The sequence below is a fragment of the Mustela nigripes genome, chromosome X (assembly GCF_022355385.1).
Source record: "Mustela nigripes isolate SB6536 chromosome X, MUSNIG.SB6536, whole genome shotgun sequence".
In the NCBI taxonomy this organism is placed as follows: Eukaryota; Metazoa; Chordata; class Mammalia; order Carnivora; family Mustelidae; genus Mustela; species Mustela nigripes.
This window is the reverse complement of record NC_081575.1, coordinates 68,728,829-68,756,647: the sequence shown is the minus strand read 5'-3', so window position 1 is coordinate 68,756,647 and position 27,819 is coordinate 68,728,829. Positions and strand designations below refer to the sequence as shown.

Below are 27,819 nucleotides of genomic sequence, written 5' to 3'. Positions count from 1 at the left end.
GAGTGGTGGCTGCAGAGCCTCGGTGTTCCAGGCAGGCGTGGAGATGGAAGAGGCCGTCAGGTGGGAGGCCTCCCTCATGACCTCCATGCTCTCTTTCTCCAGTTCACTATGCAAGGCCTGTGATCATCCTGGGCCCGATGAAGGACAGAGTCAACGATGACCTGATCTCGGAGTTCCCGCATAAATTTGGCTCCTGTGTACCACGTAAGAGCCCAGGTTTTGGAAGGGAGGTGTGAGTGTGCCGGGAATGATTACTCAGATGTTTCATGGAAAGGCTCTGGGGCCAGGTGCTTGGGTTCTCTGGGAACAGGGTCTGCTGCTCTGGAAGATTTTCCCACAAGGCTGTTGGGGCTGGGAGGCCTAAGCCATGAGGCTGGCCTGCTTCCTCTCTTGGAGAGAAGTTTTGAGTAGTGATGGTCAGGAAGGATTGGGCGAATGGGGTGCCTGGCCCAAGTGGTGTTGGCACAGCCCCATGGACAGCTTGTTCACTGGCTCCCGTGCCTCATTTGGCATCTTCTGCCAGGTTTTGGCCCAGGAAACCCTACCTCTCTGGTTTAGTGGTTTTAAACTAAAGCAAATAGCTCCGTGTGTGAGCCCTGGTGGTTACAAGAGAAGTAGGCAAGACACGCTTCTTTCCAGCTACTCTCCCCGACATCTGCCCACTCACTTAGAAAATATTGGAGTGGCCCTGAGGCCCAGGTGAGAGAGGAACAGGTCATCTCTTTTGGCCTGGGGCAGGTCATTGTTCTGGGGCCACAGAGCATTTCTTTTCTTCCTCCAGATACCACTCGGCCTCGGCGTGATAATGAGGTGGATGGACAAGACTACCACTTTGTGGTCTCCCGAGAACAGATGGAGAAGGATATTCAGGACAACAAGTTCATTGAAGCAGGCCAATTTAACGATAATCTCTATGGGACCAGCATCCAGTCAGTGCGGGCAGTTGCAGAGAGGGTAAGAAGAGAGGAGATGGCCTTGCTAAATATAACTGTCAAAGGAAAAACTGAAATGTTCCTGCTCACATTCCGTTAGGGTTTGGCTCCTTCCGGCACGGGGCCCACAACCACACAGCACACTGGCTCTGCATGTTCTCACCCCCTGGATGGAGATAGCTGTGTCTCCTCCATGCAGCTCACCCCAGCATGTCACCGATGGGACTGGTGACCCCTCTGCAGATATGGCCTTTTCTGGCTAGGCGGAGCAAAATGTGGGGCCTGGGTGCCTCAGTGGTAGAATCTTCTAGACCTCTCTGGGTGGCCCTGGGTGCCCACCACTGCCCCTGACCAGGCAGATGTTTGTGTTGCCACTGGGTAAGTGCTTGGGGCTGGGTAGACAGGGACCGGGTGGGCTGATAACAAGTCTTTGCCTTTTCAGGGCAAGCACTGCATCTTAGATGTTTCCGGCAATGCTATCAAGAGGCTGCAGCAAGCACAACTTTACCCTATTGCCATTTTCATCAAGCCCAAGTCCATTGAAGCACTTATGTGAGTATTTGCGAGTCTCAGACACTCCCAGCTAGGAGAGGGCCCTGGAAAGGAACAAGAAAATAAACTGAGTTGTTGGGCAGGGGTAAGATGCCATGGAAGCTCTAAGGCAGGTCTGCATCCACTCTGAGGGCTCCTTCTGATGTGAGTGCCCGAACCTGTATTCCGGTCGCACTTTTAAACCTGCCAGGTTTGGGGAAGATGTTGAGCCATGGGCCACTGCTGCTTTCAGAGGGCAGCTGAGTGGATTTTCAGGGAGCCTGGGAGCAATCCTTTATGGTAATCAAAACGTAGCATCCAGAGGCTGCCTGGGTGGCTCCATCGGTTGAGCATCCTACTGTTGGTTTCAGCTCAGGTTGCAGTCCCAGGGTCATGAGATCGAGCCCCACTTTGAGCCCCACTTTGAGCCCTACTTCAGGTTCCGTGCTTAGTGGGGAGTCTGCTGGAGATTCTCCATCTGGCCTTCCCCCGCCTTTGTGCTCTCTAAAATAAATCAATAAATCTTTAGAACAAAAGATTCTCTCTCTCTCTTCCCCTGGCCCCACCCACCCCCAGTTTGTGCACTGTCTCTCAAAAACAAAACAAAGGCACACATAGAATCCAATTTGATACCATTTTTCTTCTCTGTCTTCGTCAGGGAGATGAACCGACGGCAGACATACGAACAAGCAAATAAGATCTTTGACAAAGCCATGAAACTGGAGCAGGAGTTTGGAGAATACTTCACAGGTAAGAAGCCCTGCTGCCTGGCTCTGGTAACCTAGGACCAGCCTGACACCTGTAAGTGTCTCCAAAAGACTTAGGTACCTGGCACCGTCCAGAGTGTCTGGATGCTTTGCAGGTCAGGCCTTTGCAAAATATTCAAGTTCCTTCCATCCAGCTAGAGGAGTTTAGCCAGTCTGTAGTCTCGACCACACCACCAGCTGCTTCCATGGATCATTTTGTTCATCTTGTCTTCATGTCCCTACCAGATCAGAGGCTCCCTGTGTTACTTTGCTTCTCTCCCTCCCAACTCCTCCCCACAGTGTAGTCCTCGGTTTTGGGTGTTTTAGGTGCCAAATCTATGGTGGTTGATGATGATGATTTTTCAGGGGGGTGTTCAAGTTATCTGTCAGTGTGTGTGTGCATATGGCCATCTGTTTGAGGTCAGTTCCTAAAAGGTTGTTAAGGTTTCTCTGTAATATGTTGGTTACCTTTTCTTTTCTCTTATTTTTTTAAAAAAGATTTTATTTATTTATTTGAGAGAGAGAGTGAGAAAGAGAGAGATTGCAAGAGCGAGTTGGGGAGGGGCACAGGGAGAAGCAGACTCCCTGCAGAGCAGGGATCCGACATGGGACTTGATCCCAGGACCTGAGGACCAGGATCATGACCTGAGCTGAAGGCAGATGCTTAACCGACTGAGCCACCCAGGCGCCCTGCAATATGTTGCTTGCCTTTACAATCACAGGGAGAGGGAGGGGGGGGGGGGCGGGATGGGGGATGGGCATGAGGGGGCACTTGTTGGGATGAGCACTGGTTGTTGTATGTAAGTGATGAATCACTCAGTTCTACTCCTGAAACCAATATCCCCTTACAGGTTAACTAACTAGAGTTTAAAGAAAAAAACTGAAAAAAAAAAAAAAAAAAAGATAAAGCACAGTGACATTTCTGTGCAGGTTGGTGCTGAGGAAACCCCAACTGGCAGCACCACCAGGTGAAGCAGGGAGAGGGTGCATAGCTGTACTCTCAGACCTTGGGTTTTGGAGCTCCCTTTACTGTTAGTCTCTGTCCTAGTTTTCCTGACCAACCTCTGACATAGAGTGGATGCGATGGCCCCAGGAGCAACTGCCTCTTGCTAGAAACTGTTTCTTTTGGTTCTTTGGATAACTGGGATTTTCCAAATCTTCTACTGAGCCTGTTTACAATGACCAGCTGTTGGCCTCACGGCTGCCAAGAGCAACATGAGCTGTGAGGTCTGAAATCTAGTGGGTGCTCAGTAAACATTTTCTGAACAATCCATTTTCTCGTTCGTTGCCACTTAGTCTTACTGTCTCGGCAAGATGACACTGAGCCCTGGGCTTAGAGCACCTACCGTCTTCCGTCGTTGCCCTAGGCCGTGCAGGGTCTCTGCCAGGTGGAGTTGGGGCTGGGGGCTGCCAGGGCAGGCTAGACTGCAGGGTTGACGGTGCTGTGGAGCACAGTAAGAGTTCTCTTTTCCTCTTTACTTTAGCCATTGTACAGGGTGACTCACTGGAAGAGATTTATAACAAGATCAAACAAATCATCGAGGACCAGTCTGGGCACTACATTTGGGTCCCATCCCCTGAGAAACTCTGAAGAATCCCCACCAAGCACTCTCTTGTGAACAGAAGACATCAAGTCCCTCTTCCCTCCTCCCTCTTCATTCCTGTCCCCACCAGGAGAACAAATGACTACTGTTCTTGTCCCCTTTTTTAGATATGTCCCAAAAATTGAGTTTTCTAGTCCTGTTTTGTTTTTTTAAATTTTCATTTGGTTTTAGTTTATTTTTTGGGATGATGCCATCTCACTCATCATGTGACTGTGCCCATTCCTGCATGGACCTTTCCCAAGCGCTAGCACAGGAGCAAATCCATCAGAGTCATTGTTTTCATAAAAACCAAGCAGAAGCGAAGAGACGAGAGGAGGACTGCTGGAAAGCCAGGCTCCGGACAGCTGCACGGCTTGTGAAGCAAGCTTCGTGTGCCGTGTGCCGAGAGGCTCCCAGGCATTTCTGCCTCTCCCGCTGCTTTCACGCAGCACTGAACGGTGCAACGTATGGCGACAGAAAGTATCTTATTTATATATAGATATATATATGTAATTTATATAAAATATATAGAAATTATTATATATATATATTATACACTCTCATATAATATATATATATTCACACACATTTGGACTAGAAAATCTATGGAGACTTCATCAATGGTACTGTGTTATTAGAGAAATGCTTTAATTTTCATATTCCAATCAGATGGCATCTTCTATCCCAACTGGTTGGGGAGGGATTGAAAGTGGTAGTAATTACTGTACCAAGGGCACTTGTTTCTGGTCATTCTCTCGAAAGCTGAGGTTTTCTCTAGGGTGGGGTCAGCGGGAGGGCCTTGGCTCTGCGGGGTGAGAAGTTGGGAGAAGGGATCCTGAGGCAGCTGCCACCTGCCGCCCTCACAGTTAGTCCAGGGGGATGGAAAGTGAGAGAATGGCCAACAGTGCTCCCGATGACATTGCCTATTGTTTCCTGCCACCTGATGTGTCTGCATGAGAGGTTTCCTTTTTGTTCATTTTTAAGCTGCTGTTAAACCAAAACCATGTTGTGCTACCGTGTCAGCCTTTTCATTATTCCAAATTTTACTTTTACTATTTAAGTGAATGCGTAGACTCCAATTTGGCAAGGGTTTGAAAGGCTCATGACATTGTGGAGGAGCCGGGCCTTGTGACCGTGGGTATGCCCGGAGCCGCCAGCCTTTCCGCGGAGGGGAGGCAGGGGCCCTCACTCACAGCCAGGGGTGTGCCCGCTTCCCCTGAGGCCCCTCTGTGGGGCCCCACCAACGGGGACAGGGAGTCCCTTGCCAGCTCGGCGCTGGAACGGTGGGAGTGCCGTGGGCCTGGCCAGCCATGTGATGAGAAGTTGGATTTGGTTTTTTTCTGCAGCTGCTCCATACGCCCTCCCCCAGCGCCCACACCAACAGCTGGTAGCTTACTGTGGCTTTGAGAAGGGAGTAGAACGGGCCGTCTGAGTTACCTGCAGAGCTAAGAGTCCCTTGCTGGTGAGACCAGTTGGTTTTTCTCTGACCACGAGCATGGCGGCGGGGGCGGGGGGGTGTAGGTGTGGCTCAGGCCCTGCCCCACCCCCACCAGGCTCTTTTGTGGCCGCCCCCCCCACCCCCGCACCTCCCTTGCCCCATGGTGGGTACAACATGGGAGAAGAGCGTGGATCTGCCTGGCCGGTTTCCCAGCCTGTGGCATTGTGACTGGTGTGAACGATGCCATGTCCAAGACGCTCAGAGTGCTACCAGCCAAACTTAGGAAATGTTAACAGTTCTCCTACTAGCACAATGAGGCTAACTATACAGCGTGGGGCCCAGAATGAGGGGAAAGAAAGGGCAGCAGCTTTACCTGGGCAGTACACTGGATTGAAGGCAAAAAGGGATGATGTGATGGCTGATGGCGACTCTGGTGAGGAGGGGGTGAGTGGGGAGTGTCATTTCTCAGATGTTAAGTGATGTCCTCTGAGTAATGCTCAACCCTCTGCCCCTCCGAGAGAAGGAGATCGAGATTCAAAGTAAGCATGACACTAGTTGGTTTACCAGTGTTCCTTCCAAGGAGACATATATTTTTTAATAAACGATAGTTGCAATGAACTGTGTGTGGCTCAGAGACTTTCTTCATGGGGTCGAGAAGGGAGGTGGGCACAGAGCCGTGGGAAGGTCTCCAACCTTGGAGATCCAAAAGACTCTGCTCAGGGTCGCCTGGGTGGCTCAGTCGGTGAAGTATCCGACTGTTGATTTCGGCTCAGGTTGTGATCTCACGGTCACGAGGTCGGGCCCTGCGTTGGGCTCCACGCTCAGCACAGTCTGCTTGTCCCTTTGCCCCTCTGCTTCTTCCCCCTCTCCTCACCCCTCCACTTGCCCTCACCCACGCACTTTCTCAAAAATAAGTAAAATCTTCACAAGACTCCTTAGTGACCATCCACAGACTGAGTCAGGTGTTTTGAATGCTTCCAGATCACTGTGGTTGTGCTGGGTCCTTTGTGAAAGCTATATGCTTGGGCTTCCACTGCGGCCCACGAACACTGCCTCACAGCACCAACCGGGTGTGAGGCGTGTCCATATTCTCCGTGGCAAAATGCTGACATTTTCCCAAAAGGTACACAAGATGGGAGACACCTGCCACGGCAAAGATGTTTGTTGAGGAGAAAGCAGGGGCCAAGCTAGCAGCGGGGCCCTGAGTGACAAATAACAGCAAGAAAAAGCTGGCCTACTGGCTCCCAGCATTTCTAGAAACCTTTGAGAGCTCGGGAAAACGAGAGTGGAGATGGGCCCAGGGTAGGACCCAGCTGGTAGAGCGGGTGGCAGGCCCTCTGAAGAGAGGCACTCCAGAGCAGGCACGCGCAACCTGGCTGACGGCACCGCAACTTCTGCAGAACAGCCCGGTGAGCCACCTCTGTGACTGCAGTCAAGAGTGACCATTCATCAGAAGCCGTGACGTGTGCGGCCAAGCCACAGGAGGGAGACTCCTCCAGTTTGTGGTGCTTTACAGTTTGCAGGGCTCTTCCTTTGACATGTTCTCTCATTTGTGAGAAGGCTGCCCGACAAAAAGGGGTCCCCAAAATGCTCCTTGAAGGCTTAAGGGACTCCAGCTGCCAAGTGCAGAGGAAACAGAGCCAGGCCTGTCACCCCACCCTGTTGAGGCTCAGTCTGTCGACAGCTGCTCTTCCTCCTAGGGGAGGCTCAGCTGAAGAAAATTCGGCCCCAGGGGGGAGACACTGAGCAGCTCAGAAACACCCAAGGTAGACACGCTGCCCCCTCTCTGCCAGGGCCCCCCTCTCTGCCAAGCTCTGCTGTGACCAGATGGCTAGAGCCCCGTCTCCCTCTGGGAGTCAGTGCCGGGATCTATCCCCGGTTCTGCTGCTGCTGATAACAGCAAACCCTGTCTGGCTTTCTCCATCTCTGACAAGCCTTACATGAAACCCTTCCTTGGGCAATACTCACGAAGACAAAAAGGATTCGTCCAGGGGCGCCCGGGTGGCTCAGTCATTAAGCGTCTGCCTTCGGCTCAGGACATGGTCCCGGGGTCCTGGGACCGAGCCCCGCATCGGGCTCCCTGCTGGGGAGCCTGCTTCTCCCTCTCCTGCTCCCCCTGCTTGTGTTCCCTCTCTCACTGTGTCTCTCCTTGTCAAATAAATAAAATCTTAAAAAAAAAAAAAGATTTATCCAGATACAAATGACCAGCCTTCTCTTGAGGCAAAAGAGCCACTAGAAATGACCTAAATGAAGCCAAAAGCTTTTGTTCAAAACATGTGGGGAAGTCATGCTCTGGGACGAAGCTGATAGGGATGCAGAGGGAAGTGGGGAGCCAGACAGCAGGACTGGGGAGAGCCCAGGGATCAGGGGTCAAGCAAGAAAGGATGGGACTGAAGGGACACCGGGTTCAAGCAGAAATGCCCTTTCCACCGGGACGGCGCTTGCCCGGTGCCAACCCCTGAAAGCCCAAGGTGTGAGAAACCCTTGTAGAAAGGAGATGAGTGGGTCCAAAACATGAGGGTCGAAGCTGGGGAGAAGCGCACCAAGCTCTCTGGGCCCTGGCAGGAGCCATCCAGTGTCCGCATTCACAAACTCTGCTGTTCAGGCCCATTCCCACCCAGCATTTCATGGCCTCAGTTCCATTAATCCTTTGACCGGGTCAGTGCCCTGGCCCCTCTAGGACATTCTGTTGCCGTACAGGTAACTTCCTGAAGGTCAAATTGCACATGTGGAAAAGCCTCTCCCCCCATCACTTTACAAGGAAGAGCAGCACTGAGGCTCCTGCACATTCGGTTCCTCCCCAGCGAAGTCCCGACTACACCCACCCTGTGGAGCTGAGCCCACGGTCACGGTGTGATACCCACGGGCGAACAAATGAACTCTCAGGTCCTGTCCCTGCCCCTCCGCGGGCACGCTGACTGGAAGCATCCGGTGTCCTTTGAAGGACCAGGAAGTGGGTGGCCTGAGAACAAGGATTCGGACCCGCCTACTTACTGTGAAGGGCAAGTGCCAGAGGATGTTGTCCTGACTGGCCTTACCGTCCTCACAGTCGTCCTCCACGGAGCCCGCAGAACCGGCCACTGATGCTCTCCACCTCCCGCAGGGCCCTGCTACCCACAGGGAAAAGTCCAAGCCCCTTAGCCTGGCCCTTCTGCCACCAGGCCCCGGCCCTTTTCCCCTGCCTCACCGTTCCCCACATCCATCTGCTCCGGGCCCGAACACCATAGTCTCATACTTCTTTTTCTGCCCATTGCTGCCTCCCTATCTTGCTTGCCCAGAAGACTCCTCTTCATATTTTTAAGACTCAGTTCAAGAGTTCCCCTCCTAGGGCATCTGGGTGGCTCCGTCAGTGAAGCGTCTGCCTTCGGCTCAGGTCGTGATCCCCGGGGTCCTGGGGTCGAGTCCCGCCTCTGCTCCCTGCTGGGCAGGAAGCCTGCTTCTCCCTCCTCCACTCCCCCTGCTTGTGTTCCCTCTCTCTCCGTCTTTCTCTCTCAGATAGATGAAATAGATAGATGATAGGGAGTTCCTCTCCTATGCTGCCTTTCGGGAAACACCTCCTCTTCCCTCCCACCCTTTAGGTCAACTTGATTGTCCCTTCCTTGGTGCTGGGAGACCCTGTACCAGAACTTTCATCTTCGTAACAGCTGACCTTCATTTTGTATTTCCTTCACTTAGTGCCCCCCAAACTGCCCTATGATGCTCATGTTCTCTCCTCTTCCAGAAGAGGAAACAGAGGCCCAAGGAGGCCACGCAGCTGGGAACCCGTAGGACTGAGTCAAGCACGGGCTGTCCAGCTACAGCAGCTGTGCCTCCTCGCACTCTGCCGCACTTGGAACATTTTATTGCACTTCTCTCTTTTTGTCTTCCTGCCCTTAACTCCTCTGTGAAGGCACAAACTGTGACTTAGTCACATGCAATCCCACAGCTCACAGCACAACACCCATCGTGTAGCAGGTGCGCAGCGAAAGGCACAAGGAATGCGCCGGTCTTTGGCTCTGCCTCGGCGGGAAGACTTGACCAGGCCCAAACCTGTGGGGAGTATGAATTTTCTTTCTCCAACCTCTTAGCAAAATGCGCTCATTCTTTACCGTATTCGTTCAGTTTGGTCTTTTGTTTTCATCACTACCCCTACTCTCTCAATAGCCAGAGACACAGCTTGGTGAGCACCTAGTGACAGGTGCCCTGCATGATGCTAAAAATACAATGGCAAGTCAAAGAAGATAGTCCCTGGGGCGCCTGGGTGGCTCAGTGGGTTAAGCCGCTGCCTTCGGCTCAGGTCATGATCTCAGGGTCCTGGGATCGAGTCTAGCATCGGGCTCTCTGCTCAGCAGAGAGCCTGCTTCCCTCTCTCTCTCTCTCTACCTGCCTCTCCATCTACTTGTGATCTCTCTCTGTCAAATAAATAAAAAATCTTTAAAAAAAAAAAAAAAGATAGTCCCTGCTCTCAAGGACCTTTTAGTATAGCTGGGGGAGGGCGACAGACAAGTCAGTGACTTAAGCATATAATTACACATTAAACTAAATGTCACGAAGGACATACATGGGATGCAGCAACAGATGATGATGTAATGAGAGGACCTGCTTAAGAAAAGGTGCCCGGGGAAGGCTTCCTGGAGGAGGTGAAGTTCAGGTTGAGACTTATAAGATCAGTAGGATCAGAGTGGTGGAGGAGCAGGTGTGGGATGTGGTAGAAGGAAGGATTTACCACCCTCCACTGGCCCTAATCTGCTCAGCCCGAAGTTTCTCTACCAATCAGCCTAGAATAGTAGCCTTTTTACCAGTGAGTTGGGCTTTTTTGTCTGGAGTGTGTCCAGTCCCCACATCTATGAAATCCTTCAGGCTGCAATTCAAATGCCATTTTCCATGAGGATGTCACTGGTCACTCCAGAAGGGCTTTCCCCTTGCTGTCTTTTGTGCCACTCTAGCAGGTTCTACAGAACTTGCCCTGCTCTTCCTTTCGTGGTAGCTAGCCACCCATTATGTCTTCTCCAGCTAGACAAAAAGCTTCTGGAAGGCTGGGGTTGCATCTGGTATCTTCATATTCTTCACTGCAGCTAATATGCGCCAGATGCTCAATAGATGATTGTGGCATGACTTCCTCTTTCTGGACCTCACTATCTTAATCTAAAACACGAGGAAGTTGCACAGATGAGCTCTAGGGCCTCTCCTATCAGTGATGATAAAAGAGAATTCTAAAGGATGTGCACCATGAATCCACAAAAAGAAAGGGACACTGTCCAAAAGGACAGTGATGCAAAGGCTGGAGGTCTGAATACAGCTGCCAAAGAGCATAGCACGTGAGCACATTAGGTTTTTGCACAACTGAACATCACACACAGACAGGAGCTGGGTGCCGACCATGAGACAGCAAAGGATCCAGAAGAGATGCATGGATTAGGACAGGGGAAATGTCCCTTTCTTAGCTGGGAAGAGGGGTAGGATTCCAGGACAGCTTTTTAAAAAATGGGGAATGCTGTTACAGAACAGGGTGCAGATTCTGATTACTTACAGCTGGACACAGAAATGGTGCTAGGGAAAGAGGAGCGTGGACATGCCAGACGTATGGACACTGTCCCAGTGACCTGCCGGCCAGGACCTACCATCTCTGTCTTGCAGTTGGAGCAGTTCAGGGGCTTTGTGCTCGTTTCACTAAATGCAAGCTTTTCAACTTTCAACTTTTCTTGAGGAAGTAAAAAGGTTTGTGAACAACCTTGTTCTTCTGGCTTATCAGAGAGGTTGAGACATTACTAGGCAGCTGGGGGTAGGGTGGGAAAGGGAAAGACAGATAGACAGACAAAGAAAGAAAGAAAGAAATGGAGAGAGAGAAAGCAAGCAAGCAAGCCGGAAGGAGGGAAGGGAGGAAAGACTGAAAGAAAGAAAGACAGAAGGACGGAAGGAAGGAAAGAAAGAGAATGGGAGGCAGGGAGAAAGGAAGAGAGAAAGAGAAAGAGATAAAGAAAGAAAAGAAAGATCAGGAGGTAAAGTTCAAAGGTCCTAAAATGGTCAACAACAGGGAAAACCTCCCTGCTGTGAAGTAGAGGAATGTCAAAGGAGACAATGGACTACTATGGTCCACCTCATGGGAAGTGAATTGGATGATTCTGGAGAAGAGATGACAAACAATAGGGAAGGTAGAGGGGAATAAAAACCACAGTCAAGACTAGGAAGAGCCGAAGAATGGAAAACAAAAAGGAAGTTAAGAACCACCATCACTGGGGCGCCTGGGTGGCTCAGTGGGTTAAGCCACTGCCTTCGGCTCAGGTCATGATCTCAGGGTCCTGGGATCGAGTCCCGCATCGGGCTCTCTGCTCGGCAGGGAGCCTGCTTCCCTCTCTCTCTCTTTGCCTGCCTCTCTGTCTACTTGTGATTTCTCTCTGTCAAATAAATAAATAAAATCTTTAAAAAAAAAAAAAAAAGAACCACCATAACTGGAGCTGCCCCAGAAGAGGCAGGAAACCTTTCTTTTGAGGCACACTCCTGGCTGAGCTGAGCAGGGAGCTCAGGGATGCGGGGCTCGATCCCAGGACCCTGGGATCATGACTTGAGCCAAAGGCAGAGACTTAACCCACTGAGCCCTCCTGGAGCCCACGAAGGAAACACTTCCGGGAGGTGGTAAGCACAGCTCTCCCAGAGCAGAAGAGGATGACGAAAGGGAGTCAAGATTTAGCAGGTGCAGGGAAACAAAGAACCGTACTGGAGGGCAAGAGTCGAATAATTGCAAACATTCAAAAGGACTGATTCCGCACCAGGCATCCCTCTAGGAGTTTTGCATGTTTATTTGCTCACCTACTCTTTACAACAGCTCGATGACTGTTGTTAGAGGCATTTTACAGATGAAGAAACTGGCACATGGAGAGGGTAAGTGACTGGGCCAAGGTCGTACTGATGAAGTTCTAGAACCTAGGTGAGGTTTGATGGGCTGAGGTCCGGAGCCGATGACCAAGAAAGAATTCTTGAGACATCTTTGGTGCAAAATGGTGGTTTATTAAAGCACAGGGACAGGACCCGTGGGCAGGAAGAGCTGCTGCTGCTCCGGGTTGTGAAGGATGGCAGGTTATGTACCTTGTGGTTGGGGGAAGGTGAGGGGAAGGGAGGTTTCAGCAGAGTTTTCATGTTAAAAAGGGCCTACAAGGTGCCGGGAGGAGTCCTTGCCCTTGTGGCTTGATCAATGTCTTCTTTTTTTTTTTTTTTTAAAGGTTTTATTTATTTATTTGACAGAGAGAAATCACAAGTAGACGGAGAGGCAGGCAGAGAGAGAGAGGGAAGCAGGCTCCCTGCCGAGCAGAGAGCCCGATGCGGGACTCGATCCCAGGACCCCGAGATCATGACCCGAGCCGAAGGCAGCGGCTTAACCCACTGAGCCACCCAGGCGCCCCTGATCAATGTCTTCTTTAGGTCAGCCGTTAACATCAAGATAGTTGGGAGATTCTCGGTGGGGTGTTATGATCCTGCTATCATTTACATTCCCTTCTACCTCAGCCTCCTCCAGTTTCGTTTATGGTGGGGAGGGAGACATTAGGGCTTGAGGAACTGAGAGTTATTTGCCTCTGGAAATTTGCGCTATTGATAAAGTAAACTCCCTGTTTGTAGATCTCCAGGACATTTGTAGAGCAAGGGAGATTCCAGTCTTGCAGGATTGTGATCTCTGCAAGTTCACTGTTTATCGTCTATGGCAGTCAGGGGTGCCTGAGGAATGCTACACATATTACGGAGGGGAGCGGGTGGAGAGGGGGTGGGGGGCAAGGCGCCAGCTTTTGCTCTGTCCTCAGCCAGCCTCCTGCTCCCTCATCAGTACAGAGCTAGGAAGGGGAAGAGCAAGGGTTTGAACCCAGGCCATTTGGTTCCAGGGTGCGTGCTGCCAAGCTACGCTGCCTCACCTACAGGTACCAGCGCCCATCTTGCTTTGTTTCCGCAGTCTGGCTTTGGCCCTCAGCACTCCATGGAAACCGCGTTCTCAAAGGTTGGTCCGGCCACCAAGCAACCAGATTTCCTACCTTCACGGGCCGCATACTCATCAGCCCATCGGCCCTATTTGACACCTGTTAAAACAGTCTCCTGCCCAGAAGTGAAACTTGGGCATCATCTCAGATTATGAGTCTCTAGTAGTAGTCCTCATATTCACCATCACTGTTTGCACAGCTATGGTTCCACTTCAATTATTCGTTCTTTTCTTTTCTTTTTTTTTTTTTAATGTTTTATTTATTTGAAAGAGAGAGAGCAAGAGCACGAGCAAGGGGAGCAGCAGGCAGAGAGAGAAGCAGGCTCCCCCTCTGCCCCGAGCAGGGCCATTGTGGATTTGATCCCAGGATCTTGGGATCATGACCTGAGCCAAAGGCAGATGCTTAACAACTGAGCCACCCAGGTGCCCCAATTCTTCATTATTTTCATTCATTCAACAAACAATGCTCTGTGTCAGGACCAGGGGTTATAGTAGTGACCAAAACAGGCAAGTCTCTGGCCTTATACTGCTGCCTGTTGAAGAGACAGACATTAAACAAATAATCACACAAATACCTAGATACTTATAAACAGATAAGTGCCATTAATGAAAATATGGGGCTTTACAAAATGCTGAAGTAGGGAAATGACAATGGCTTCCACATCAGCCTTCCTTCTTCTAGACTCTTCCCTCTCCAATCCAATGTGCAGACTGTTGCCTAAATTAATATTACTAGAGCCTGTCTCACCCTACCACTCCCCAGCTCAGATTCCTTCAGTGGCTTACAGAATAAAGTCCAAAACCCTTGCCCAGACATTTGAGATCCTCCCTAATCTGTCTCCCACCTGGCTTGTTAAGCTTTCCCCCACGTTTCCCCTTCAAGCACTCTATGCTGCAAATAAACAGAACCATTCAACTGTTCCTTGGATGGAAACGCTGCGTGCAAATTTTGCCACACGTCATCATATATACACATATATTTGGCCAGGAATACCCTTCCCCTTGTTCAAATTTTACATATCTGTATTATTTTTATTTTTTTAAAAGATTTTTAAAAATTTATTTATTTGTTTGACAGATAGAGATCACAGGTAGGCAGAGAGAGAGAGAGGAGGAAGCAGGCTCCCTGCTGAGCAGAGAGCCCGATGTGGGGCTCGATCCCAGGACCCTGGGACCATGACCTGAGCCGAAGGCAGAGGCTTTAACCCACTGAGCCACCCAGGCGCCCCAAATTTTACATATCTTTAAAGTCGAGTTCAGCCTTCTCCACTAAGCACTTTTTCATTCCCTCCTTTGGAATCTCAGCGCTTTCCCTTCACTTTCTAGCTTTAACATTGTAATCACTCTAATACAGTAAATGCAATCCTAACCTCTTCCTTTGTTGGACTATAAGCTCATCGAGGGCAAGATCTGGGTCTAGACCCCAAGTAGTCATTGGTTGGGTGGACAGATGAATGAATGGAAGACCACCTGAATGAACGAACAGACAAATGAATTGCTGGTGACTTCCCAACTGACACTATGGAGGGGCCAGAAGAATGCAGACATATCTGAATACTTTCTTTGATCATGTATTCTCATTGCAATGTAACAGAGAACTGTGGGAAAGCAATCACATCAAACAAATGCTTCTGATTTCCACCTGCCTCTGTCTCTTATTTTAAAAATATTTTATTTTTAAGTAATCTCTACACCCAATGCAAGGCTTGAACTCACAACCCCTACATCAAATGTTGCATGTTCTACCAACTGAGCCAGCCAGGAATCCCTCACCTTCCTCCATCTTTTAATCGAACAGGTGTCCCCCGTGTAGAGGTGAGGAGGAGTTCTCCCAAAGGAGACATGGAAACCATATCCAAGGACTATGAGGTTGTGTGCAGAAAATTCAAGGATGTGGGGGGCCATGTGTGGTTTTTTCTTCTTACAAAAGGAAACTGGTACTTTGGGAAAGAAAAGAATACGTGGAAGATGAAATGGCTCCCTGTAGAGATGGAATTTTATTTTATTTTTTTACAAGATTTTATTGATTTATTTGACAGACAGAGATCTCAAGTAGGCAGAGAGGCAGGCAGAGAGAGAGGAGGAAGCAGGCTCCCTGCTGAGCAGAGAGTCCGATGTGGGGCTCGATCCCAGTACCCTGGGATCATGACCTGAGCCAAAGGCAGAGGCTTAACCCACTGAGCCACCCAGGTGCCCTGAGATGGAATTTTAGAATAGGACTTGTCCAGACCATTGTTTAAAATACTAGAGTGCTGGGCTCTTGGCTACAAACGGAGTTCTCTACAATAACTGAACAAAAAAAAATCTGTTTACCCAGGGCCTTGCTGATCTGATAAAGAGAACTTGAAATTGAAAATGGAGGGGAAAGCAGAAAAATGTCCTCCTGATAATATTATAAAATCAATTACTATGGATGCTATCAGATACGACAAGAAGACTACTGTAAGAGGTGGCCATCCGGTCACAGAATAATGCATTTGCGAAAAGAACCGTAAGTTGAACTTATGGTTTAAGGTGTTTCTGCATCAATGCACGGCACATACATTGGGTTGAGCCATATGAAATTGCCCATATTCTACCACCGTGGGCCTATACAAATGGCAACTTCATATGGTTCAACCTTATATTATGAAGTAAACCTGAAATTTTAACTCATTAAGACTTGGAGGAATGAAACTTACAGCTGGAAATGTGGTCTTAGGAAGAAAGATGGCCTTGGGGTGCCTGGGTGGCTCAGTCAGGTGAGTGTCCGACTCTTGGTTTTGGCTCAAGTCGTGATCTCAGGTCATGGGATCAAGCCCCATGTCAGGCTCCACGTTCAGCAGGGAGTTGGCTTGGGATTTTCTCTCCCTCCCTCTCCCCCTACTCTCTCTCTCTCTCAAATAAATAAATCTTTAAAAAAAAAAAAAAGGATGGCTTTGAGAATGGAAGGTCATGTAGTCCTATCTGTAGAGAAATCCACAAGCACGAGGACAGAGCCCACTACCGGGTTTCAGTGATGTTAACAGGAGAAAAGAACAGGTGGACTATAGTGTAAATACATCCCACGTCCGCCTGCAGGATGAGGGAAGTGGATGACGTACTCTCGGTGCAGATCACAAAAAATGGCCCAGGGCAAGGTCTAGCAGCAATGACGACTCTGTCCAGAGTTGTCCTTAGTTTCATTTGCCTCATGGCAGAACATTTAGAAGTTGTTTGCTTGTCTTGCTGACAATATTGCCCCTCAGAAAGTAAAGAACCCAACAAGAGGGATTGTTTGTTCTTCAGGTCCTAATTCCAACCAGTAATGGAAGGGCCAATTGGCGAAGTGGAAAATTTGTGAGAGCGTAAGGCTGGACACAGTAAGGCATTTTGCCCTAGAACTCAGGAAGGGAGACTTCAGAAGGCTCAGAGAAAAGAAAGGTAGCATGAGGGTGAAGCAAAAGCAGGAGTCCAATAGATCTAGCTTTAAATCACACTTCTGCCTTCTTCTAGCTGTGTGACCTTGCTTAAGTCACTTAAACTCTCTGGGCTTCAGTTTTCTACAGAGATGACAAGGGAGGGAGGTAGAAAGAGAGAAGAAAAGACAGGAGGAAGGCACCATGATAGAAAGCCCCTGCTGACTTCCTGGGCTTGCTATGACAATTAGATGAGACAGCATACATGAAGGGCTAAGCACTGAGTAGGTATGCATGACAACTTCGTTTTCTGGTACTTTCTGTTTGGCCATCCATCCAAAAGGGTGAAAGGCCCTTAGAAACTAAATTCTGACCATGTAACGGTGAGGTATTTTAATGAAGAAATAAAAGAAAAGGTATCTAAAGAAATTGATGTAAATGCACAGAGAATCCTTTGATGATGAGACATGACAAAGGCAGAAAAGCAGTGCATCTGACCGATGCTGAATATGAAACAGTAACACGGAACTGCCAAAATCCTCTCAGGAAGGCCTGGCCCCAAATGAGCTAATTCTAGGAATAAGAAAAAGAGGCTGTTTTCACTTTTGTTTGCATTAGGAAGCAAAGGAAGGAGGCCTTGAAGACTGCAAGTTGGGGCATATAGTATGTTTTAATTAAAATTAGTTTTTAAAATTATAAGCACATAGAATTCCATAATAGAATTTCATAGAATTACAAAATAGAATTCCAATAGTGCCGCAGGGTATGAGCTTAAACATGAACTGGACAACAGACAACAAAGATAAAGACGACCTCTTGAACTCCCACTCCGCTTTGGTCTGCCCGCCACACAAACTCTGCCCATTAGCCTGGAAAGGGCCAAGCAGACATTGCTAAAAGGAAACCCTCAGAGTAACTTCAGAAGTTCTAAGAAAACAGCAAGGTGCTTTAAATGATTTTGAGTCTCTTGGCCCCAGACAAATTATGTTTCAGGATGTTGAGAGGGATAACATGTAAATGAGATCACTGCACTGGTGTTTGTAATCTTTGGGGAATAAGAAAAAAAACCTGGAAGCCTAGAGAAGGACACATGCTCCTATTTAAAGGGAAAATGGGGAAAAAATAAAAATAAAAAATAAACAGAGAAGATGGGAGGACGCACAAACTTTAGACTGGTAGGTTTCATCTTAATCACGCAAATCAGGCAAATTTCTAGAATACGTTACGGGAAGGGATGGCTTACAAAACACCTAGAAGGGAGCTAGTGATCACAATGGCTTTAGAAAGCCCTTAAGAATAGCTCCAGACAGGGGATGCCTGGGTGGCTCAGTTGGTTAAGCATCTGCCTTCGGCTCAGGTCACCATCTCAGGCTCCCAGGATCGAGCCCTGTATTGGGCTCCCTGCTCAGTGGGGAGCCCGTTTCTCCCTCTGCCTGTGCTGACAAAAAAAAATAAATAAAATCTTCTTTTTTTTTTTTTTTTTATTTTTTTTTATTTTTTTTTTTTTAAAGATTTTATTTATTTATTTGACAGAGAGAAATCACAAGTAGTCGGAGAGGCAGGCAGAGAGAGAGAGACACGGAAGCAGGCTCCCTGCTGAGCAGAGAGCCCGACGCGGGACTCGATCCCAGGACCCTGAGATCATGACCCGAGCCGAAGGCAGCGGCCCAACCCACTGAGCCACCCAGGCGCCCCATAAATAAAATCTTCTTAAAGAAAGATATTAGATGGCATGCTGACCAAATATGCACATAAAGTAGGTCTGAGGGGAGTAACAACATAATACAGACAGACTCCACCCAAAAAGAACAACCGGCAAGAACAATTTCATAGAGACGAAAGCACTCAGATGAGAAAACTTGGAAGTACAAGCTGAAACACTAACTAATGGCAGGAAGGTACAGGACAAAAGGAGTTTTCATTCATTCTTTCAACAACTATCTACTGAAAGTGCCAGGTACTGTGCTAGACACTGGGGACATACAATGGTGAGGAAAACCAGGGCACTGGCCGCCCTTCTGGAACTTAAAGACTATTGGAAGAGACAGCTAATAATCAATTTTGGTCCGTGAGCAAATCTATATTGACAAACTGTGATGAATAAAATTGAGTGCCAGTAGAGCATATGACAAAGGAACTCAGCCCAGTCAGGGGAAGGTTTCTCAGAGGAAGTGACACTTGGGCTGACTTCTCAAAGCTCGGGACGAATAAGCTAAGGCTGGGGAGGGTAAACAGTAAGTCAAGTAAGTCAACACTATGAAATGCCTGCTTACATGCCAGCTGTGGTCTCTTGCCCTTCCCCTTGGCAGGGACTTAGCTGGGGACTCAACATGCTTGCTAGCCAGGTGGGTGGGCTCAGCCAATGGCTTGGTTGGTGTGTTTTCCAGGGCCAAAGGGGCAGCTCTTATCAGGCTGGTGGGGTTAGGACTGAGGAGACAGCCGCATAGCTGGGAGAGCATTCTCGAACAGAGAGCTTGAAAAAATGAGTGGATATTTGGGGCTCACAGGAGCTAGGTTTCTCAGGGTTGGAGGAGATATGGAAGGGTTGCAGATATGGAAGGGGAAGAAGGCTAGAACAAATTCTCTGGTGTTGGACTGACAACGGATTTATCAGATGGACTCTTTTTTTTTTAAAGATTGATTTATTTAGGGGCACCTGGGTGGCTCAGTGGGTTGGGGCCTCTGTCTTCGGCTCGGGTCATGATCCCACGGTCCTGGGATCGAGCCCCGCATTGGGTTCTCTGCTCAGCAGGGTGCCTGCTTCCCTTCCTCTCTCTCTGCCTGCTTCTCTGCCTACTTGTGATCTCTGTCAAATAAATAAATAAAAATCTTTAAAAAAAAAAAGATTGATTTATTTTAGAAAGAAAGAGAGAGAGCACGAGCGGGAGGGGCAGAGGGAGAGAGAATCTGAAGCAGGGCTCAATCCCATGGCCCTGAGGTCATGACCTGAGCCAAAACCAAGAGTTGGCTGCTTACCCGAACACGCTACCCACGCGCCCAGTACGAACTCTGTTTTATGTACGTACATAGATAGGCTTTTTATGATTTTTTTTATGATTTCCTTAACTTTTGCTTTTCTCTAGCTCACTTTACTGTACGAATAGAGTATATAATAGACATACAAGATACGTGTCAACCGACTGTTGTTGGTAAGCCTTCCAGTCAACAGTACCCTGTTAGTAGTGAAGATGAGAAGTCAGAGAATTTTATGTGGGCCTTTGACTGGGTAGGGATTGTCACCCTCTGTCCAGGGTCAATTGTATCTATATCTGTATATCTATAGATATGCACCTGTATGTGTAGATGTATACACACAGACACACATTTATTTCCTAGCTCTGGGGGGTGCCTGGCTGGCTCAGTCGGTAGAGTATGCAACTCTTGATCTCAAAGTCATGAGTTCCAGCCCCACACTGGGTGTACAGATTACTTTAAAAAAAGAAAAAAGATCTCTGGATACTATTTCCTAGCTCTATCCACTGAGAGGACCTAGAAACATGGTGCCCCAGTAATGAGTGCCCCAGAATGTGGGCACTAGCTACCATGCTCAATGAAAAGGAACCAGGGATCCTTAGATAAATTACTGACTTCAGTGCTGGGGAAGGGAAAATACAGCATGAACCAGGCAGGAACACCTGACTGGGTGACAAAGTAAGGAAGTGTTCAGAAGAAGGGACGTGTCACAAGGACAGAGGAGTCAGCTTTGAGCAGCAAAATGATGATCTAGAAGTTCTGCACATGCGTGGCACCATCTCCTGTGGACACCCACGGGAGGTCATGCCTGATCTCTACCTCTACAGAGATCCTGGAGAGATTGAAAAGGAAGAGTGGGCCACCACTGAAAAGGCTGTGACTCAGGAGGACTTTCAGGGTGAATGGAAGAGTCCAGCTTCTGAGTTCATTGCTACTCAACGTGAAGTCACAGACACCCTCTCTGTGCCTAGTCAATAGTTCCCTGCTGAGGACTGGTTCGCAACTCCCACTGCTCAGGCCACTGACTGGATAGGAACCCATTCCACTGAGTGGTCTTAAGTTGCTCATACACAAAGGCAAATCAAATGGAAATAAAGTTGACAGAAAATAGTTTTTTTTTAGATTTTATTTATTTATTTGAGAGACAGAGCACAAGTAGGGCAGAGGGAAAGGGAGAAGCAGACTCTCCTGCTAAGCAGGGAGACCAATGCAGGGCTTAATCTCAGGGCCCTGGGATCATGACCTGAGCCAAAGGCAGACACTTAACTGAGCTACCCAGGTGCCCCCAGAAAGTAGTTTCTAATATATATATGTTATAATCCTATATATATCCTATATATATATAATCCTATATATATATAGTTATAATCCACTATATATAGTGGATTATAACTCACTGAATAAAATAGAAATCCATCAGTCTGTGTCAAAACATTTAAAAAATATGAGTAAGTGGGGGAGAAGAAAATGTTCCACCTAAAAAACACCAACTAGGGCGCCTGGGTGGTTCACTGGGTTAAAACCTCTGCCTTTGGCTCAGGTCATGATCCCAGGGTCCTGGGATCGAGCCCCACATCGGGCTCTCTGCTCAGCAGGGAGCCTGCTTCCTCCTCTCTGCCTGCCTGCCTCTCTGTCTGCTTGTGATCTCTATCTGTCAAATACATAAATAAAATCTTTAAAAAAAAACCCAACTAATAAATGAAGTGAGAATGATGGAAATTTAAAAATCGGGCGCCTGGGTGGCTCAGTCACTTATACATCTGCATTCAGCTCAGGTCATGATCCCAGGGTCCTGGGATCAAGCCCCACATGGGGCTCCCTGCTCTGCAGGAAGCCTGCTTCTCCTTCTCCCATTCCCCCACTTGTGTTCCCTCTCTCGCTGTCTCTCTCTGTCAAATAAATAAAATCTTAAAAAAAAAACAAATGTAAAAAATCAACATTTAGCAACCATTATGGTAAAAATGGATTCAGGCAAGACTCATCAATGGATGCTAAAACTAGGAAGTAGAAGTTTAATGAGGAACAGAAAATCCAATTATCTTCCACAATGTACTTCACAATTACTTATTAATTACTGGGTATCTGGGACATGCCATCTTAACCTTAACCAGTAATGGGACAAATTGACATTGTGTGACTGTTGGTACAATGTACCAAGAAGAACATATCAATTTTGTTGCAGACCTTCCAAAAATGCTTACACTGAATCTAATCATTAGGAAATATCAAACAGACTGGAGCTGAGAGGTTCATGCTACAAAGTAATTAGCCTGTACTCTTCAAAAATGTCAAGGTCACAAGAGAAAGGATGAGAAATTATTTCCGTTTGTAGGAGATGAGAGACATGACAACTAAATGCAACTTATGCTCCTGAACTTAGGAAGGGCTTTATTAGGACAATCGGGGAAATCTGAATGGGGTCCTATGGGTTAGATAGTGGAATCACATCACTGTTGATTTCAGCTGGGGTCCTGTAGAAGAGTATCCTTTTTTTTTTTTTAAGGAAATACACACTGATGTATGAAGGGATCATGGAGCAAGATGTCTACAATTAATCTCAAATGGTTTAGAAAGAAACACAAAGAGAGTGATAAAGCAATGTGGTAAAATGTCAACATACAGGGAAGCTGGGTGAAGGGTGGATGGCAGTTCGGTGTGCTTATCTTCATCTTTTCTGTAAGTATGAAAATGATTTCAAAATCAAAAGTTAAACACTGTTAAAAAAAAAAAAAGTTAAGCACTGTTAATATAAATCAACTGGGGGGAAAAGCCAATGTGACCCTGCACTTACTTGCACTAATGCGAGTCTAGCCAGAATGAGGCTGCTGAACTCTTATGTGGGTCAGACCTCACTGGAACGTGGGATTTGGTTCCTGGAAGGTGAGGGGCCTGGATCAGATGAGGAACCGCGCTGAGGGGGTCTGGGAATGTTCGACCAGAAGAAAAAGCCAGGAGGATAGGGAGGTGCTTGACGTCTGTCTTCAGTTCTCCAAAGGGCATCTGGGACAGAGAAAGCAGACTGCTACAGGGAGACAAATCTCTGTTCAGTATGAGGAAGAGCTTTTTACCAATCAGAGAGCAAAAAAGAGGGATAGAGCTATTTTGGGAGCTCTGGGTCATAGGATGGAGATGCTCTGATAGAGGCGGGACTACCCATTCTTATCAAGCAAATTTATGAGTCTGCTCAATTCTGGGCCCAGTAATAACTAAGGTCCTTCTGATGCAGAGTCCATGGTTCTCTGTTTATCTTCAGGTGGTGAGAATTTGAGCCCTTCAGGAATGAGACGCACCCTGTGTCGGACTCGGATGAACATCTCCTTCTGTTCACATGGGGCATGACTCATCCTGCTTTCATGTGGGAAATAACATCCTTAACATCCATAACATCCTTAGCACCTTGGAAAATTTATTTGTCCCCCAGAGATGAGCTGGTCACTGCAGTAAAAGTCAAAATGCTTTTATTTTAGAAAAATGTCATCTAACAACATGAAAATAGGACCTGAGAAAACAGAAAAACACACTTAGCAGAAAGTTTGGCAGGAACTTAAATGCTCCACATCTCAGGACCAAACACCTTCAGGTTGCTGGCAGCCTGCCTGCTCATATTCCTTGTCCCAGCACTTCTCACTCTTCATTAAAAAGTGAGCCCTTTTTTCGATCCAGTGCTTCCACAAGCTCACTATACAGAATGTTCACCTGGGAAAGAGAACAGCAGGTAGATTTCCTGAGACACAGGGAGATGTGGCACAGCTTCCCCGATTCTTAAGGGGAAGCGGGACCCCATCGCATGAGGTCCGTTCACTTGGGACAGTCAGCTGTTGTAAGGGAGAAGGTGCTTAAAACATAAAATATCCTTTGTTCTTATTTGGTAGCAAGACTTTTTTTCCCCCACCAAGCCTCTCCTGGTTAGCTAGTGGCCTAGATGTCTGCAACCCGGACAACCCCCTGGAGAAAACACCTCCAGAAACCGTCACTGTTGGCCCAATGGGCATCCTTCCTTACTTACACTGGCACGGACAGTGATGCACCCTTCCAGAATTCTGTCTTGGCATTCTTCTTAGATTCCACTTGCTCTCCCCAGGCTCCCCACTGACACCAAGTTCACCATCCTCCCTGGTTTTCGCTCTAACACGTTACTGTTTATAATCCCCTCTCGCAGTTCTATGGAACCACTGTGAGGAACAATGATCAGAATCCTTTCCCAGCCAAGGAAAGTAGGGCTGAGTCTTTACCAGGTGCCCAGATAGAACCTCTCTGCTCCCCAAGTCATTCTATCGACCCCTACCCTCTCCCTCCTCACCTGAGTTTCGTAGCTTCTCTTGAGGGAGCCAAGGTGGTCCAGAAAACGCAAGGCTAGGCCACACCATTTTTCTGCAGATACATACTTTCTCCTGCCATACATATATATGCCGGTGTTCCAGGACTTGATCATCAGCCAGAGAATCTCTGCTTCTGGGTAGCCTTCCTGAAATCCAAGAACAGTGTTAGCACCATGTCCCATTATTATTAAACAAACAGTGGGTGCGCTGTTAACACCAAGGAAAGAGCCACAGCCTCCATGAACAATCCCAAGCTCCTTGGGAGTAGGAGGAGAGCATCTTGAATGTTTGTCAGCTCTAAAATGCTCCACAGCAAGGTCTCATAAAGTGATATGTAAACTGAAAAAGCACCAAGGCCCACTTGGACTGTGTCTTGGTCTCCCTGATGCAGGAGAAAAACCCTATATCTTGTTGGGGACACCCCTTGGTGCTGTCCTCAGTCTATTATCTCCAATTCTCAGAGAAGCTTCTCAAGAAGCAGTTTTATTGAATCTATTCATTTCCTTGACCTGAATCATCAGTGTGTATTCAGAATAGAAATTATATTCATCTTTAGGTTTTGCATATATAGAGAGATTTATTTTAAGAAACTGGCTCCCACAATTGTGGGGGCTGGCAAGTTGGAAGTCTGTAGGGTAGGCCAGCAGGCTGTATATTCAGGTAAGAGATGATGTTGCAATCTTGAGTCTGAGATCTGTAGGGCAAGCCAGTGGGCTGGAGACTTGGACAGGATTTCACTGTTACAATCTTGAGACAAAATTCCTTCTTTGGACAATCTCAGTTTTTGCTTTATTTTGGAAGGTAATCTGTTTTATTTAAAGTCAACCAACTGTAATAAAAAAAATACTAATCTTTTGTGCTGATAACACGTAGCTAGCTATGAACAAAAGGGGCCATTTCTAAGACGGTCCCTTCACTGAAGGGTAGTTTTTAATGCGGCTGGTGGCGAGATTTTGCAATAATGAAAAGGTTAGTTTGAGGAGCTACTTTCCAAGTTCTTGTATAAGAGATGGACCCCAAAGGGAGCATTCACGTGCTCAATTCAGGTTAAAGCCCTGTGTCTACACAACATCACGTGCTCAATTCAGGTTAAAGCCCTGTGTCTACACAACAGGCCCCTGAAGGGGGAAATGTGACAGAAGACTTGGGCTGCAGTTTCTTGGGAGTGTCTGTGATTTCTCAGCTGAAATTCTTTCACTCGTTTGGGTCTATAGAAATCACCATGCATAAAACACTCTGAGAATGAGGGTGCTAAGAGGGATAAAACAAAGCTCTTATCCTAAAGGACATATAGTGCCTTTGGGGAGACAAGGCATCCATGTACAGAGAGGACTACACAAGGTATGCGAGTAAGGACTAGTCAGAGGGACACGGGCATTAGGTGCTCTGACTCAGTTAAAAAAAAGAAAAACCAAAGGAGCATTAGACTGGCACAGTCAGAGAAGGTCTCAAATGCCACCCTGTCCCTGTCCACTCAGTAAACGCCTCTTCTTTCTTCAAATTCACAAGCCGAGTCAGGTGCTCCTTTCTCTCTGCTTCCATAGCAAGCTTTACACCCCTCTAATACCTCTATCATCTTGCTTTGGTACCATTTCTGTGTTCATCTCCTCCGCTAGACAGCTGAGTTCTGGGAGGTGTAGGGCAGTTTTCTTGCTCACCTTGGTGTCCTCAGAGTCGCACACCACGCCTGGCACATCAGAGGGGCGCAACAGATGTTTGACGGATGCATGCATGAGCGAATGAGTCAACACCCAGTCCAAGGCTCCCTCCTCCATGAGCCACTGCCTGAGCCCCCATGGCCCTCTGCACGCAGCACTACAGCAGCGCTTTCTTTTTTTTTTTTTTTTAAAGATTTTATTTATTTATCAGAGAGAGAGAGGGGGAGAGAGCGAACACAGGCAGACAGAATGGCAGGCAGAGGCAGAGGGAGAAGCAAGCTCCCTGCTGAGCAAGGAGCCCGATGTGGGACTCGATCCCAGGACGCTGGGATCATGACCTGAGCCGAAGGCAGCTGCTCAACCAACTGAGCCACCCAGGCGTCCCACAGCAGCGCTTTCTAACACCATGTTGTCCATCTCCCCTACGATGCCGGGACTTCCTTGAAGGCAGCACAGCATCTACCTTCATAAAGTCACAGCCTGGCATGGTGTCTGACAGGGCTGCGACTGTAACTGAACAACCAAATGACTGAACAAACAAACCCGGCCTTAGGGCAGAGGAGAAGGAGCTAGAAGAGATGATCTGAAGCTCCACAACAGGCAAATGCACAGAAAGCACATGTGCGGCTGGCAGGGGCGGGGGTGGGGAAGAATGGGGAAGGGCGGCTGGTGGTTACAGGGGCTCTTCAGAGTGATGGAAATGTTACAGAATCAGACACTGATGGTGCTTGCACAATATATACCCAAACCCACTGAACTGGATGCTTGAACACCGTGAGTTTTATAATATATGAATTATGTCTCAATTAAAATTATAATGTAGACCTACAGAGAAAGAGGATTCCATGTGGGCAGAACCGAACAAATAAAGACCCGGACTTGCTTGAGGCTGTACACGTCTCAGGGGGACTAACCCCTGTTTGGCCTAAGTGGACAATTTATGTAGGGAAATTAGTGGGAAACAGGACGAGGAATGTGGGCTAGGGCCACCTAAGCATGTCCTAAAAGCTTTTCCTCAGAACATTAGTGTCATGAAAAACAGAAGGTCAATAAAAACCATCACATTAGTTCATTATGCATTTTAGGAAGTTTTACAGAAAAGACATCATGTGACTGTGCTTAATACAGGGCACGGAGACCATTTGCTGACATCTTGTGGAATGTAGTACATGAAACACTGGCCTGGAACATAAAGCGTTTTGCATCAGCAGCCACAGATTTGGGAATTTATTCTGCCAGTAATGAGATAACACTGAAAGTTTCTGAGAAGGGAATGGATAATGATGAAATTAGAGTCTAAGTAAGAGTGAAAAGCCAGTGGTGTTTAGAATGGACGTAGTGAGAAAATAGTGAGACCTGTTCAAATGGAATTGTTACGGATGAAGTGGTGAGGGCAGGAACTAACATGGCGGCAGTGGAAGGATGTAAGAAACATTCTGGAGGAAGAATCCATAAAACCTGGGAACTGCTTTGATACGGGAGATGAAAGATACATCAATTGAAAATGGCTCAAAAGTACATAGTTTAAGTGGCTGAGAGAATGCTGATACCATTGAAAGAAGAAACTGGAAGATGATTCTGGGGATATAGGATCAAGATAATGATAAGCTCTCTTTTAATCATGTCGGGCCTGAGGTAGCTTTGGGAGACAGGTAGGCTGTTGCAGGTATGGATTGGAACTTAGGTAATACTTGAAGTGTATCAATTCCCCTGAAGGACAGAGTTACAGAATGCAGAGAAGAAAAGAGCAGAGAATCATGGAAATGTTCACAGTTGGGTGGAAGAGTGAAACGACAATGCAGAGGAATGGTGTGAAAATAAAGGACAAAGGAAAAAATTCCAGTGAGGAGGCAGTGGCTAATAATGCGGGCCAGAGTAAAGACAGAGGCCACTAGATTTGTTAGCAGTTGGTAACTCGTGGTGCTGCTGACTACAGCGTGGCTAAAAGGGCAGAGAGTGAGGGAAAGAGTGGTTCAAGGTGAGGACAGACAGAGAGCTGGGACCTTGTAGGTCACATTCAGAAGTTTGGTCCTTAAGAGCAGTGGGAAACTACAGAAGAAGATTAAGCAAGGTAAAAGCATCATTCTGTTCACTTGGTGGAAAAGAAAGCGAGAGGTGCAAGGAGACCAGCTAAATGTTTCCTACAGTAGCTGAGGCAAAGATGGTAACTTGAACAAGGTTGGTCATGTTAGAGGATGGGAAGACGTGAATGAGTCTGAGATATTTAGGAGGCAGAGCTGACAGGACTTGGTGATAGATGTCTGGCTTGGGCAACTAGAAGAACGACAATACCATTCAATGAGTTAGGAAACAGCAGAGGAGT

The 27,819-nt window shown here is 47.6% G+C and overlaps 2 protein-coding genes across 8 annotated transcripts in view; one reads left to right on the top strand and one right to left on the bottom strand.

The window, feature by feature from the left end:
- DLG3 (discs large MAGUK scaffold protein 3) overlaps positions 1 to 4,280 on the top strand; it is a 52,838-nt gene extending 48,558 nt beyond the window's left edge. For all 7 annotated transcript variants that reach the window (XM_059386003.1, XM_059386002.1, XM_059386001.1 and 4 more), the window contains 5 exons: positions 103 to 204; positions 782 to 954; positions 1,375 to 1,484; positions 2,122 to 2,213; positions 3,694 to 4,280. In XM_059386003.1, the coding sequence (XP_059241986.1) occupies positions 103 to 204; positions 782 to 954; positions 1,375 to 1,484; positions 2,122 to 2,213; positions 3,694 to 3,800 (584 nt within the window). In that variant the 3' untranslated portion in view covers positions 3,801 to 4,280. The remainder of the gene's footprint in view (positions 1 to 102; positions 205 to 781; positions 955 to 1,374; positions 1,485 to 2,121; positions 2,214 to 3,693) is intronic.
- An 18,680-nt stretch (positions 4,281 to 22,960) lies between these two features.
- Positions 22,961 to 27,819, bottom strand: part of LOC132007102 (testis-expressed protein 11-like) — a 208,448-nt gene continuing 203,589 nt past the window's right edge. The window contains exons 17-18 of the mRNA XM_059385234.1: positions 23,820 to 23,984; positions 22,961 to 23,215 (exon numbers count right to left, since the gene is read on the bottom strand). Coding sequence (XP_059241217.1) covers positions 23,144 to 23,215; positions 23,820 to 23,984 — 237 coding nt within the window. The 3' untranslated portion in view covers positions 22,961 to 23,143. The remainder of the gene's footprint in view (positions 23,216 to 23,819; positions 23,985 to 27,819) is intronic.